Genomic DNA, 14769 nt, shown 5'->3' with positions numbered 1-14769 from the left:
TTATTAGGAACTCTGACTCCTTATTCGTTCATATCTCACCACCTGACAAGGGCAAGCATATGTCCAAGGCATCCATTAGTAGGACCATCACCTTATACATAACACAGGCTTATAGAATAAGTAACCTACCTGCTCCTGCGGGCGTTACTGCCCACTTGGGAAGAAGTGCGGCTACTTCAGCAGCCTTCGACTGCCGTGCTTTATGGAAGAGATATGTAAGGCTGCAACTTGGTCCTCGGTGTCCACATTTGTGAGACACTACAAATTAGATCTATACTTGTCAGCAGATGCCGCCTTAGGCAGACGCGTACTGCAAAGTATACTTCAGGACGTCTAACCCTCCCAAGGGCGGGGGACAGCTCTTGTATGTCCCATAATGAAGATGCCCTTCTCCCTCTGAGCGAGAAAGAGCCTTGGCTACTTACCGTGAAGGCTTCTTCTGCTCAGAGGGACGAAGGGCATCTTGCCCGCCCAGACGTCAGTAAAATATAAATAAAACAAATAAAATAAAATTACAGGTAATCATGGTTACATCTAACTTCCAGTTGACATTCAATTCAAGTTAAACGCTGTTTGTTGGTTCATGACTTATAGTTATCCTAAAGGTTCATCGTTAATGTTTATTAGGAACTTATTTCTTGTATAGAATTATAACTAACATGTTTCTTCAGTCTATCTTAAATATATAAGGCTCGGAAAGTCTTTAACTGATCACAAGGGGGCGTTTACCCTCAGAGGTCAGAAAAATTTAAATATTTGGTTCCTGCCTCCCGAGATAAGAGGAAAAGGAAACACCCATAATGAAGATGCCCTTCGTCCCTCTGAGCAGAAGAAGCCTTCACGGTAAGTAGCCAAGGCTCTTTTTATTTAACAGTCTTTGATAATTGATACCTCAGGGGGGGTTGGCTGCATCGGCTGGCGATCCTACAGCAGGGCTCGCCATCCCAGATCAAGAGGGTGGGGTGGCTGCCTCAGCTGGCTCGCGGGCTGGATAAGAACTCTCAAGGGGCCAGATCCGGCCCCCGGGCCTTATGTTTGACACCCCTGGCTTTTAGGCTATCTCAAAGTTAGGCGTAGTGTCTCTGAGTTAACACCCTGGATGCTTCCCACCCTCCTCCTTGTCTCTTCAGCTGATGGGAAAGTTCTTCAGCTGGTTTGATGCTCAGGATCCGAAGCATTGGACGCGCAACAGCACCCTCCCCAAGTGAGTGTCCCATAATCACGAGCAGAGGGGTCCTACACGGACTGGCACCCTGACAACTGCAGAGTGGGGGTGTCCGGGTGTTTTGAGGGTTCGCTTGCCCCACAATGCCTGCCTGTAACTCAGCATGTGTTAGTTGTGTTTGCAAAGTTCCGAATCTCTCTGCTGGGGGAGAGAAACTGCGGAGGAAAGGTAAAAAAAAGAACCACAAAGGCAGTTTTCGTAAGTTTCAGCTGCTAGAAGGAATTTGGGTGGATGGGTGGGTGAAAGAAGCAGCAGGGTGCCCCCCCACCCCCACACGTCTCTTGTCATTCACTTTTGCACTTCTTACATTTACAAAGCAATTTTAATCTCTGATGATAACAAGAAAAAAGGGGTGGGGGAAATCTCATTTTAGAATGCTGACCGCAGGGAGCACACATAAAGGAAATTATTTACTTTCAGATGCCAAATCAGGGTCGTCTTTAGTGCTCTAGAGCAAACCTCTGATAATTGAAGAGCCAAACTGTCAAAATTCTGGGCAAAGGATCAACCTAGAGCCAGTTTTAGAATGCCCTTTCCTTTCCTTTTTTTTTTTTAATAGTTTATTAATTTTTCCAGGGTACAGAAAGGAAAAATATGAGAAAGGGGAAAGAGAATATAAAATAAAAAAGAAAAGAATGTACATCACTTCTTGCCTTCCTCTAGCGCAGCCACAACCCTCATCGCTTCCTTAATTGAAGCCCTGGTTCTTTTCTTAAGTAAGACATTCATCCATTGTTCCACTAATACTACTGCCCTTTCCATAACTTGAAATATATAATTGAACATTACTGATAATTTGCAGGGCAATTGTGGCTGTGGAAGTTATCAGTGTTGGAGTTATCAAACACTGGCTGTTACATGTGTTTTCCCTAGATTTAACAGCCATTAGCTATTCATTTGCCATTTCACACTTAAAAAGGGGGGGGGAATAAAGATTAATGTCTTCTTGACACTATAAAGAGAATAAAGTTGCCACATCTCTCACGCAGTTTACTGATCTACTTGATAGCAGGTAACATAGTATCCGCTTCTCAGAAAGTGTCATTAGCTTATTTATTTCATGAAATATATTTTTTTGTAAGCACGTTGAAACAGTGTGGACTTAGGGAGCCTACTTGATCCAAACAAAAATGGGCATTAGTGCTTTATTAGAACTTGGCCCATACGAGGTTTCGCAGTCTGGCACAAATGCACCCAGGAGGACCCTGTGCAATTTTTGTAGCACACTGGCAAAGATCTGAGCGTGGTTTGCCCTTGAGAATACAGGCAGTCATTCACCTTTGTCGTTCATTTCCTCTAAGAGGCAACTGAGTCCCATCAAAAACATTGTCTGCCATTCCCTTTGCATACTGGTTATTGTAGCATCCCACCTCCCCTTCCGAACAGACTTTAAAGTTTCATTTTATTTTTCTAAAGAGCCACATTTGGTTCCACACTGAGCCACATTCGGCTTGGGAGCCACAGGTTCCAGCCCCCTCTTCGCCCCCTGACATCCCTCCGTTTCCTCCGACAGCGGCATGCTTCCCAATGCGGTCCTGCCTCCCTCCTCCGACCACATCTATGCTCAGTGGAGGCAGCCTGAGGAGCTCTGCCTGGGTGCCAACAGTCACCTGACTCCCACCGGCCCAGAGAAGACAGGTGAGACTCTCGAGGGGAAGGATCTGTCCTCTCCTCCCTATGTCGGTTTCGCATCTAGAAGCAGCAGTTTGTCCAGGAAAGCTTCAGCGGCTGGAGTTCCTACTCGCAGTGGTCAGGACACGTTGCTCTGGGCCTCCTCTCTGGCTTTTCTGGTCCTCTCCCCCACTGAGGCGTTGTCCTCCTTTCTGGAAGATGCGCTTCCCTTAAGGGACATCATGGTGGTTTCTCTTCAACGCCGGACCCTTTCCCCCCTTCTCTCACTGTAGCTGGGAAGGACGCAGAGCATGCCTTACCACAGCAGGAGCTGGACGATCCGGAAGACAAGCGGCAGTGCGCCCTGTGCCTCCAGTTCGGCGATGCCCCTTCCAAGGTAGGGCTGTGTGTGTATGGCTTTGGGATTTTCCTGTTTGACCTGTCTATCCTGGAGGCTGGGAGGGAACGGCAGGGAAGAATCGGTGGGGGTGGGGGTGGAAGTAGGGGTTAGGAACCATCAGCTTCACATTCTTGGGGGTTGGGGGCCCAGGTGCCTCATGTCCTCGGGGGTTGGGGGCCCAGGCGCCCCATGGCCTCGGGGGTTGGGGGCCCAGGCACCCCATGGCCTCGGGGGTTGGGGGCCCAGGCGCCCCATGCCCTCGGGGGTTGGGGGCCCAGGTGAGAAAGGTAATCAGTTAGGTTGATGAGTAGGGTCAGGAAGCCAAGCCTTTGCCCACCTCCAGGGGCGGTCTCCTTTCCTTCCTTATGCCGGTCCCCTTCCCCTCCGTCTAATGCAAGCCGCCTCCCAACCCTCCAGGATGCAGGCAGGCTGCTCTACATCGGCCAGAACGAGTGGACCCATGTCAACTGCGCCATCTGGTCGGCTGAAGTCTTTGAGGAGAACGATGGTTCATTGAAGAACGTGCACGCTGCTGTGGCTCGGGGCCGACAAATGGTGAGTCAGACCAGAGCGAAGTTAGGCGCTCCTCGCACGGCCAAACGAAACATCCCCAAGTCCCCTCAGCCTTCCCTTGCAGATCTCAGGCTTTGGCCCTGGTGCATTTCCATTGAAGGCTCTTTGGGAAAGGACCCTTCTGTTCTTGAGGTCCTAGACCAGTGGTGGTGAACCTATGGCACGCCTGAGTTCGTTACTAGAAAGCCAGAGGGACATGGGGCCGGGTTGCTCCCCTCCCCCTCTCCACACGTGCCTGAGGGCATTTCTCACATCACCCGCCCCTCTGCCCAGCAGCCCAATGGGAGCGCTTCCTCCCTCCCCTGTCACATACAGCAGGGTGGCTCACATGCAGATTGAGGGTGCGGCGAAGGTGATTCCCGTGGTGGAGGGAGCATAGCTCACAATGTGGCATAGCTGGAGGGGAGAAGAGCGCTCAGGCCACAGCGCAGGCTTTGCGGCGCCTCCCACCTTTCAGTGAAATCCCCTACTAAAAGAGGAACACCCACTTACCCAGCATGTAATTTAAAAAGTTTGTCTGTAAAAGTTGTTTGTATCATTGAAAGCTCTGTTATTGTGTTTTTCTTTTAAGACAAAAGATGTTAATGTATGAGTTGTTTTTTCTAAACTAAAACCTCGGTATTCAGGTTAAATTGCCAAGTTGGCACTTTGTGATAAATAAGTGGGTTTTGGGTTGCAGTTTGGGCACTCGGTCTCTAAAAGGTTCGCCATCACTGTCCTAGACATTTGTTGCCAGTCAGGGCTAGATGTAGCAACGGTCTGACTCTGCCTAAGGCATTTACACACGGGAGCACAAAAGCCACACAAGTGGTGTTTCCATTGGACATTGCCCCCGCCCCCCAAAAGCCATACAGGCCAAGGGTCGTCCGTTTTTTCCCCCGCTTTGAGGCCCAGTGCAGCCTAGGAACTTGTTAACTGAAACACGAAGTTAGCCTGTTATACGAGGGAAGCAATTTGCTACTTGTGATATATGAAGAAGCGTTACATAAGAAGGAAACAAAGCAATAGAGTTTCCATTTATTTTGTATCAGAAGGTGTTTATTGGTAAGAATTGTATTACAAATGTAAAATATACCGTTAATTTGCAACCAGTATTAAATGTGTGCTTATGCGTATACTAATGCATTTTTGAATACACTACTGTGAGTGTTGGAAACAATTTCATATCAGAGGTTGGGTACCAGCTGATACGCTGTTAGTTCCCCCTTTGAGACCAGGCGGTGCCTCCGCCAGCATTTGAGTTCATTGCCACACTCCATCTTCATGCTCTAGGGGCATTGGCCCTTCGTGCTTTTTGACGACGCATGTCTTTCTCCCTCCCTCCCGCCCACCCCCCCTTCAGCGCTGTGAGCACTGCCAGCGCACAGGGGCCACTGTCGGCTGCTGCCTCTCCGCCTGCCTCAGCAATTACCATTTCATGTGCGCCCGCCTGCGCCACTGCACCTTTCAGGACGACAAGAAGGTCTTTTGTCAGAAGCACATTGATCTCCTGGATGGGACGGTAAGGGGTGTGGGTGTTGTATGGAGGAGATGGATGGATCTTGGGTAGGGGTGGGGTGGGTCTTTTTATCTTTAGCCTGATTATCTCGAGACCTGTGCTGTGAACGCCCCCCTCCCCATGCAATGTAGATGCGAAAACCTAATGGGTGCCTTTTTTAGAGGGGGCGGGGGCCGATCCCTTTCGATGGGCGCCCCGAGCTGATTTTTCCGTCCCGCAGGAGATCGTGGCGGAAGATGGCTTCGATGTCTTACGCCGCGTCTACGTCGATTTCGAGGGGATCAGTTTCAAGAGGAAATTCATGGTGGGCTTGGAGCCGGACACCATCAAGATGATGATAGGTAAATGAAGGGCTGGGAGGGTGGGGTTGGTCAGAGCGCTGGAATGTGGGATAGGCTGTGGCTCTCCACTGCAGGCATCCTTGGAATTCTGGCTCAGTGTGGTGGGCGCGGCCACAAAATGGCTGCCACCGGAAGCAGAGCCAGCCATAAAATGGCTGCTTCAGCTTACCTCATTCAAAAAAAACCCCAGCATGCTGGCTCTATGAATACTGATATTAGAAATGTAATGTAACAGGTATAATAGCAAACCACAGTTACAATACACCAATGTAAATACTATACACACAAAGAAACAATGGTATGACAATTTAAAATGCATTTACACTTAAAGAAATAACTGTGTAACAACTTTTGAAGCAAGTCCAGCGGTTACTAAGTCCACTGGTAACTCAGGATAAGAACTGCTTAACAGTGATACAGATATAATAGACTGGCTTCAAGGGGAAAATCACATAAGACTTCTCTTAGGTGAATGAGCTTCTGAGTAGCCAAAAAGCAGATAACCTTGTATAAGCCGGTTTGATTCTTCCTTAAGTGGTAGAGAAAGTCGTCATATAGAAACCAATTCTTCTTCATCCTCATCCTCCTCTTCTTCATCCTCTTCCTACTCTTCTTCCTCCTCCTCCTCCAGTTAGCAATAGCGACAGGGCACAGCTGCAAGATACTTGGGTGCCCATGATCTAAATGGCCCCCTCCCTGCTTGCATGCTCATTAACCCAGGGCTCAGGTTGCTGGAGTGTTTTTCCTGTGCCTGTCCAAGGGCAACTTCTGGATGGACCGTGTGCCCGTAAGGGATGTCTGTTCCTCTTCCCCTCTCTGCCTCCCTTATCGGATCCAAAACCTCCCCCCCCCCTCATTGAAACAACTGCTGCTCATCTTTGCTATGCAGTGTGGCCACCTCTGGCTAGCGTCTGCCTCTTTGCTCACTCTGTTCCCTCCTCTAGGCTCCATGAAGATCGATAGTCTGGGATTGCTGACGGACTTGTCGGAGTGCGAGGGGCGTCTCTTTCCCGTCGGCTACCAGTGAGTATCTTCTTCCTGGATGGCCAGCATGGCATAGTGGTTTGGAGCGGTGGTTTGGAGTGGTGTACTCTAATCTGGAGAACCGGGTTTGATTCCCCACTACTCTATATGAGCAGTGGAATCTAATCTGGAGAACTGGGTTTGATTCCACGCCTCCACATGAACAGCGGGTGCTAATCTGGAGAACCGAGTTTCATTCCCCACTCCTCCACATGAAGCCCGCTGGGTGGCCTTGGGCCAGTCACAGCTCTCTTAGAACTCTCTCAGCCCCACCTACCTCACAGGGTGTCTGTTGTGGCGAGAGGACCGGAAGGTGATTGTAAACCACTTTGAGACTCCTTAAAAGGCAGAGAAAAGCGGGGCATAAAAACCAACTCTTCTTCTTGTGGCCTTCCTTGTGGTGTCTGTTGCCAAACACATGAGGAGCCACCGTCTCCTCTCGGAAAAGGACAACTACCCCTGCCGCTGACCTCAAGGCCCGTGTGTTCGACAGATGCTGCCTGCCTTCATTTGCGAGAGCAGGGTGTCTCTCTGCCACGCCTTTGGCCAAAGATGTTCACAGCTCTGTTGGCGCTACAAGACAATGCACCAGTGGATAAAGATGCTCCCTCTTCACCTGACTCTTAAAACCTCCTGGAGGTGTCCATTTCTCCCTCATCCTGCTGTTAATATTGGCTCGCCGGGAGAGGCCCGTGCAGTCGCCACGTGGCAGAAAGAGACACCCCTCGCCTCGAGGCTTACCTAGGACCACCTGCGGGCTGCCTGTGCCCCGCTGCTCAGAGGCGGAAATTAGAAAAGTGGTCTTTTCTCCCTGAACTTTCTGACAGTCAGAGCGGTTCCTCGGTGGAACAGGCTTCCTCGGGAGGTGGTGGGCTTTCCTCTGGAGGTTTTTAAGCAGAGGCTGGATGGCCATCTAATAGCAAGGCTGGCTCTGTGAACTTAGGCAGATCATGAGAGGGAGGGCAGGAAGGGTTGTGTTAGGGTTTGGCTCTCGTGGCACTTTCTTTCATGCCCAGGGTAGTGCCGATCGCCACTTTGCGGTCAGGAAGCAAGTTTCCTCCAGATTGGCCGGGGATTCTGGAGGGGTTTTTGCCATCTTCTGGGCATGGAGTAGGGATTAATGGGGATGTGGGGGGAGGCAGTTGTCGATTTAATGCATTGTGCAGGGGGTTGTACTAGATGACCCTGGTGGTCCCTTCCAACTCTGATTCTGTGAATCTGCGGGATCTTCTCTCCCCACCCAAACTGGTCACATTGCATTGCCCTTCCTCCCTCATTCCAGGTGTTCCCGGATTTACTGGAGCACGGTGGACGCCCGCAAGCGGTGCTGGTACAAGTGCCGGGTCCTGGAGTACCGACCAAAGCTGAGCCAGGAGGAGCCAGATGCACTCGGGGTGCAGGAGGAGAACCACACCATCGTGCACAGCCCAGCCGTCCCCGCAGGTGAGAGTGGCTCAGGCATATTCCAGCGGGGCCTGTTCTCGGATGGGCTTGCCCGGCTTGGGTACCCATGCAGGCGGTGGGTTTTGGCTGCTTCCACCTGCCTTGTGTATCACTTTGGAGCCAGCTAGCCTGGTGATGAGCGGAGATTGGCGAGCCTTTGTGAGCCGGACTGTCAGTTTGCCACTGTTCCCTGGGCCAAGTAGACATCCCTTTCAAGGCAGGTAGCTTCCTATACACACCCAAATTCAAGGCACAGTGGGTCGCGTAAAGAACGGAGCACTCTGAGTGCAGAGTTCGACCTCTGTTAAGAATCCCAGCTGCTGTTTGTGCGCAAATGTCTTGCAGAGGTGATCAGTGCTGAGTGATCAGCTGTCCTCAACCAGGTCCAGGGCCTTTTCGGCTCTGGCCCCAGGAGCCCTCTGTCTAATGACCCTGAGCCTTAAATCAGTTCCGCAGGGCCCGTAAGACCGGAGGTGTTCCGCCAGGCCTATGATTGAGGGGAGCGGAGCTGTCCTCCCATCCTTATCGGTATTAGAGGAGCATGGCTATTATATTAGGTGATGTGGACACAGGCAGGAAGGATGCTGCTGTAGTCATCTTGTTTGTGGGCTTCCTAGAGGCACCTGTTCGGCCACTGTGTGAACAGTCTGCTGGACTTGATGGACATTGGTCTGATCCAGCATGGCTTTTCTTATGTTCTTATCATTATCCCTCCTTATTTCTCCTGAAATCCACGTTGAACACAACATTTGGGGGCTGCCATATAGTTATAAAGAAGAAAGAATCTAACACTGGAATTGAATGTGATTTTATTAATTTGGCTAGAGTGATTTTATTATCGGATATAGTGTTGTATTCCTTACAGGTTTGTCTGTACTGCAGGTTGAGAATCTCCTATCCGGCCATCCAAAATCTGGATTGACCCAAAATCCGGACCTTTGGAGCTGACATACAGGCACAATTCTGCCGCTGGGCCTCTCCAAAGTCCGGAGAAGCCGAGCGGTGGGGAATCTCATTTTAGCTTCCCCGCCGCAGCCGAACTCCATGTGGAGTTCGGCTGCAGCGGGGAGGGATGCCTAAACCGAAGGCTGGCCGTGCTGCGAGCGAGCCTAGGCTTCAGTTCAGCTTCCCTCCCCACCGCAGCCGAACTTCAAACCCAAAGTACGGACTTCTGGTCCCGAGCTGTCTGGATTAGGGATGTTCAATCTGTACGTTGGAAGCCGCCCTGAGGTTTTCCGGGGAAAGAGCAAGGTATAAATTCCATAAAATCACAATGATAAAATAAAATAAAACCCTGAATCTGGGGAGGAAAGCTGGGCGGCCTTTCTGTTGGTCAGGGGGTGGGGCTTTAGGGTCCCACCTTGCCCCTTCTCATAACTAGTGGAAGCAGAATAAAGTACGCAAGACTTTATTTGATGGGCCGTGGCTCAGTGGTAGAGCATCTGCTTGGCATGCAGAAGGTGCCTGGTTCAATCCCCAGCATCTCCAGTTAAAGGGACTAGGCAGGTAGGCGATGTGAAAGACCTCAGCCTGAGACCCTGGAGAGCCATGAAGAGGGGCCATGGCTTAGTGGTAGAGCATCTGCTTGGCATGCAGAAGGTCCCAGGTTCAATCCCCGGCATCTCCAGTTAAAGAAACTAGGCAAGTAGGTGATGGGAAAGACCCCTGCCCGAGACCCTGGAGAGCCGCTGGCGGTCTGAGCAAACAATACTGACTTTGATGGACCAAGGGTCTGATTCAGTATAAGGCAGCTTCATGTGTTCAAGGCTGAATTTGCGCAATCTCTGTAAGTCACAGAATTCTGCTTTATTTTAGCCTTGGGGTCAATTGCAAAGTTGCCCACCTGTCTTTCCAGCTGCCCTTTGGCCTGGAGGCCCTTGCGGTCAAGAAGGGCTCATAAAAGTTCTGCTTTCGCTGATCGCCGCTGCTCCATGCCAGGGAAATGACCCTGGGCTTTCTTTGCTTGATACAAAATACCTGTCTGGGGTGAGCACCACGAGGTTCCGTGCCCAGTTGCTGCTGCCTTCCATCTCTGACGGTCCGGGTACTCTGTTTCAGATGCTAACCTTGGGGGAAAACACCTTCAGGATGCGGCCCCACCCTTGCCGCCCCCGGAACGTCACTCTCCCGCACAGAACCCAGGGCCTCTGCCGCCCCCTGAGCCCGCCGCGTCCAAGCCCAAATCTCTCTCCGGAGCTCGCATCAAAGTGCCCAACTACTCCCCCACTCGGCGGCCCATCAGTGGGGTGTCCTCTCGCCCGCTGCCCTCTCCCGGTGAGTACCTGCTCTGGACAGTAGGCAGGGGGCCTAAAATGGAAATTGGCGACTGGAGGTCTTGGAGTATGCTGCCTGTTCTTCACACAGCACCTAGTTAACCTTGTTCACCCAATGCATAGTTACGTTGTGGAACCCCCTGCCCCAGGATGTGGTGATGGCTGCCAATTTGGAAGGCTTTAATAGGGGAGTGAACACGTTCATGGAGGAGAGGGCTATCCATGGCTACTAGTCAAAATGAATACTAGTCATGATGCATACCTGTTCTCTCCTGGATCGGAGGTGCATGCCTATTATATTAGGTGCTGTGGAACACAGGCAGGATATTGCTGCTGCAGTTGTCTTGTTTGTGGGCTTCCTAGAGGCACCTGGTTGGCCACTGTGTGAACAGACCGCTAGACTTGATGGGCCTTGGTCTGTAATCCAGCAGGGCCTTTCTTACTTTCTCACAGATGGCCCGGTTCTAGAAGCAAAATGGGATCAAAATGGAGAGAGTCGAAACTGTAGCAATGGGACTGTTAACAGGGCGCGTCGGTGGCTTTAGCCTGTGCACTCTGCATTCCCTTCTCCAAGCAGGGAATGTTGTTGACAGGGCCCTAAAGGATCTTAAGAAGGTCTTTTAAGGCACCAAACCTTACAGAAACGCATCTTGTTGTTGACAGGGCCCTAAAGGATCTTAAGAAGGTCTTTTAAGGCACCAAACCTTACAGAAACGCAACAAGTTAGGGTCGGATCAGTTCCTAGAATGGGAATTCTCTTGGGAACACTCTGTATTTATTTACTTGCTTCCTTTTTAACCTCTCTTGCTCCCCAGTGGGGGCCCAAAGCAGCTTACATAGTTCTTCCCATCACCATTTTATCCTCACCTTGGCCCTGGGAAGCAGGTTAGGCTGAGATGAGGCCATGTGACTGGCCCAAGGGGTCACCCGGTGAGATTCCATAGCAGAGTGGGGATTCAAACCTGTGTCGTCTCCCTGATCCTAGTCCCATACTCTGAATGCTAGGCATTTCAGTCTCTTAGTTGCATAATGGAAGAAATCTGGGATATAAGCGTTCTAGTCTGAAGGGTTTTGGTGGTGTGTTTTTTTTAATGGAATGTGAGGCTAAACCCAAACTGAAAAGGTTGAGCTAAAAGACACTAACATTACAAACATACAGATTTTAATATGGTGCACAGTAAAATTAAAAACATAAGGCCTGTATTATAGGCGAGTCATTCACAGTCAATAAAAACATGAAACTCATACACAGCTGATGTGAAGTCATACAATGACCAAAGTAGGACCAAATATGGACCAAACACATTTTGGCCTCAAAAAGGCCTTCCTCAGTGGTCAGACATAGAATTGTAGTCTAGTACACATCCTAACAATATAGCATTGTATGACTTCACATCAACTGTGTATGAATTTCATGTACTTATTGATTGTGAATGACTTGCCTATGATATAAAAGGTAAAGGTCCCCTGTGCAAGCACCGAGTCATTCCTGACCCATGGGGTGACGTCACATCCTGACGTTTACTAGGCAGACTTTGTTTGCGGGTGGTTTGCCAGTGCCTTCCCCAGTCATCTTCCCTTTACCCCCAGCAAGCTGGGTCCTCATTTTACAGGACCTCGGAAGGATGGAAGGCTGAGTCAACCTTGAGCTGGGTACCTGAAACCGACTTCCGTCGGGATCGAACTCAGGTCATGAGCAGAGCTTGGACTGCAGTACTGCAGCTTACCACTCTGCGCCACGGGGCTCCTGCCTATGATATAGGCTTTATGTTTTTAACTTTGCTGTTCAACATATTAAAATTAATATATTTTTTAATTTTAGTGTCTTTTAGCTCAACCTTTGTGGTTTGGATTCAACATTTTGGTTGAGTTTAATTTGTTTGTCTCCCCTTTTTGTTGTTGTGTGAGGCTAAACGCCTGCAGCAGGTTTTGTGTGAAAGTTGTAAAGTTCAATAGTGGAATTTGGAGGCGGCGTATCCATTTAAAAAGATCCCTAGGAAGGAAGGGGCGGCTTGGAAGCGAGGGTAGGTCTGCCCATGACAGACCCTTCCTTGTTTTTCCTTCCCTAGGGAGCGCGTCGTCCATGTCCCATCACATCTTGACGGTGGGCGACCCGGACTTCCCCACTCCGCGCCGCACTCAACGCCTCAGCCCCTTGTCGCCTGGTGGTGCCCCCCGCACCCGTCGGTCTTCCCTGCCCCCGCAAGCCACTGCAAACAGGACTAGTCCCCCCAGCACCACTCTCAGGGCAATGCTGCCTCTCCCGGATGAACCCCCGGCTGAGAGCGGCTTGAAGCACACGTCTACCTCTGACGGGCAGCGGCCCGCACCTACCTCACCCCCTCCCTCACCCCCAGCCGTGCCCCCAGAGCTGGCTTTCGAGCTCAATGTCTCCGACTTGGAATTCGACGACAGCCTCTTGGACGAGCCCTTTCAGGAAGAGGAGCTGGGTGTGCCGCGGACGTGCCCCTCACCCAGCCTGGGGCTGCCTCAGCTGGATGGGCTGGGGGATGCCGAGAGCGAGGAGGAAAGCGAGGCCGGGCGCTACTTCCGCTTCCCACGGACGGTGCTGACGCGAGAGCCGCCTCTGCCCGCGTACCCCCTGGACCTGCCCTTGCCCCACATCCACCAGCTGGACGGGATAGACGACGGCACAGACAGTGAGGCGGATGCCGCCGGGGGTCACCCATCTGCCAAGGGCAAGCAGGGGGAGCCGCGGGTCGAGAGGGAGCTGGCTGGCCCCGCTCCCGCCCCGGAGGACCTGCCTTCCGACATCGTGGACTTTGTACTGAAGAACATGGACGCCCCCGAAAGCAAGGCCCTGCTGCCCACCTGCCCCAACCGGACCTCCTCACCCCCACCGCCCCCTGCCTCCGCCAGCCTTAATGGCACCGAGTCGGCCCATCCGAGCCCCGCTCCAGACCCTGCCCCAACCCTGATGCTTAGTTGCGCCCAAGTGCCCAGCGGCCCCGAGGTGAAGGTGCTGGACCCCGAGGGCCAAAAGCCCGGCTCCCGGATCATCTTGGTGAACAAGCTGGGCCAGGTCTGCGTGAAAGTGCAGGGGGAAGAAGGCAGCGCGTTCAACGCCCAAGATGGGGATCAGGCCTCCGGCTGCCAGGCCAAACCAAACCCTGCCCCGGTGCAGCCCACGCCTGGGCCTGGCCTTAATGCAGTCATTTTGGGGGGACCCCTGAGCCTTGCCCCGAACCAAGTTCCCACCTGGACCATCCGAGGCCCGGTACTCAGCATGGTGCCCATGATGAACATGGTGGGCACCGCCTCTCAGGCAGCTGCGGGGCAGCTGGCACTGGGGCTCCCCCAGACCTGCCTCTTGCAGCCTGTGGCCATGAATCCGGGGGTGCTCAGCCTTCCAGGCTTGGTGTCCTTACCCGGCCCCCGCCCGACCATCCGGGTCAAGAGAGTCTCCACCTTTGTGGGAAATGTACCCCTCAAGAAGGCGAAGGTGGACAGCGTCAGCGAAGAAGAACCGTTGCCGGTGTCACCTGTGGGGACTCCCGGTTCCTTGGTGAACAACTGCCTTTCTGGCAACACCGCTGGCTCTAGGTATGTATGCTTGGCTTTCCGGGCCATTGTTTCTCTCTGTTTGGTTCCTTCCATATTGATAGTGTGGGGGGTTTATTGTTTATTTTATGATCAACACGCTCCACAACAAACATGCTTTGTCCTATAATGGGTTTTGCCCTGAACTGGACGGCCCAGACTAGAATCATAGAATCATTGAGTTGGAAGGACCATACAGGCCATCCAGTCCAACCCCCTGCTTAATGGAAGATCAGCCTAGAGCAGAGGTTCCCAAACTTTTTTGGGTCATGGAGCCCTTTTCAGGAGAGAAATTCATCACGGAGGACTAATTTTTACCTAGCACCTATATACTAAACCGAATGACAGTAGTATTTTTCTTCCCAGTCTCTTCACAGAGCACTAGGAGATGTTTCGCGGAGCACCAAGTGCTCCGTAAAGCACAGTTTGGGAACCTCTGGCCTAGCCTGATCTCATCAGTTCGCAGAAGCTAAGCTGGGTTGGCCCTAGTTAGTTCTCGGATGGGAGACCACCAAGGAAGTCCAGGGTCTGTACGCAGAGGCAGGCAATGGCAGACCACCTCCGTTCATCTCTTGCCATGAAAGCCCTATGTCAGGGGTGTCCGACTCAATTGTTACGAGGGTTGGATATGACATAAATGTCACTTATTCGCTCTGGGCCATGCCGCGCCAGCCCATATTGAGAGTGATGGAGGAGATGCCTAAGCTGGCTCACAGGCCAGATAGGAGCTCTCAAGAGGCCGGATCCATCCCACGGGCCTTATGTTTGACACACACACACGTCCTATGGGGTCACCATAAGTTGGCTGCAACTTGATGTCA

General features: G+C 51.7%; 1 protein-coding gene across 1 annotated transcript in view; it reads left to right on the top strand.

Annotated features, from left to right (window-relative positions):
* The window catches only part of KMT2B (lysine methyltransferase 2B), a 58740-nt gene that overhangs the window by 35584 nt on the left and 8387 nt on the right, over window positions 1-14769 (top strand). The window contains exons 17-26 of the mRNA XM_056846858.1: window positions 1131-1204; window positions 2739-2863; window positions 3130-3233; window positions 3654-3791; window positions 5152-5310; window positions 5528-5648; window positions 6593-6671; window positions 7954-8114; window positions 10173-10388; window positions 12457-13951. Of these exons, the coding sequence (XP_056702836.1) occupies window positions 1131-1204; window positions 2739-2863; window positions 3130-3233; window positions 3654-3791; window positions 5152-5310; window positions 5528-5648; window positions 6593-6671; window positions 7954-8114; window positions 10173-10388; window positions 12457-13951 (2672 nt within the window). The remainder of the gene's footprint in view (window positions 1-1130; window positions 1205-2738; window positions 2864-3129; window positions 3234-3653; window positions 3792-5151; window positions 5311-5527; window positions 5649-6592; window positions 6672-7953; window positions 8115-10172; window positions 10389-12456; window positions 13952-14769) is intronic.

This window comes from Euleptes europaea, chromosome 3, assembly GCF_029931775.1.
Source record: "Euleptes europaea isolate rEulEur1 chromosome 3, rEulEur1.hap1, whole genome shotgun sequence".
NCBI lineage: Eukaryota > Metazoa > Chordata > Lepidosauria > Squamata > Sphaerodactylidae > Euleptes > Euleptes europaea.
Note: the sequence above shows the minus strand (reverse complement) of the source record. Positions and strands in the feature narration are given on the sequence as shown.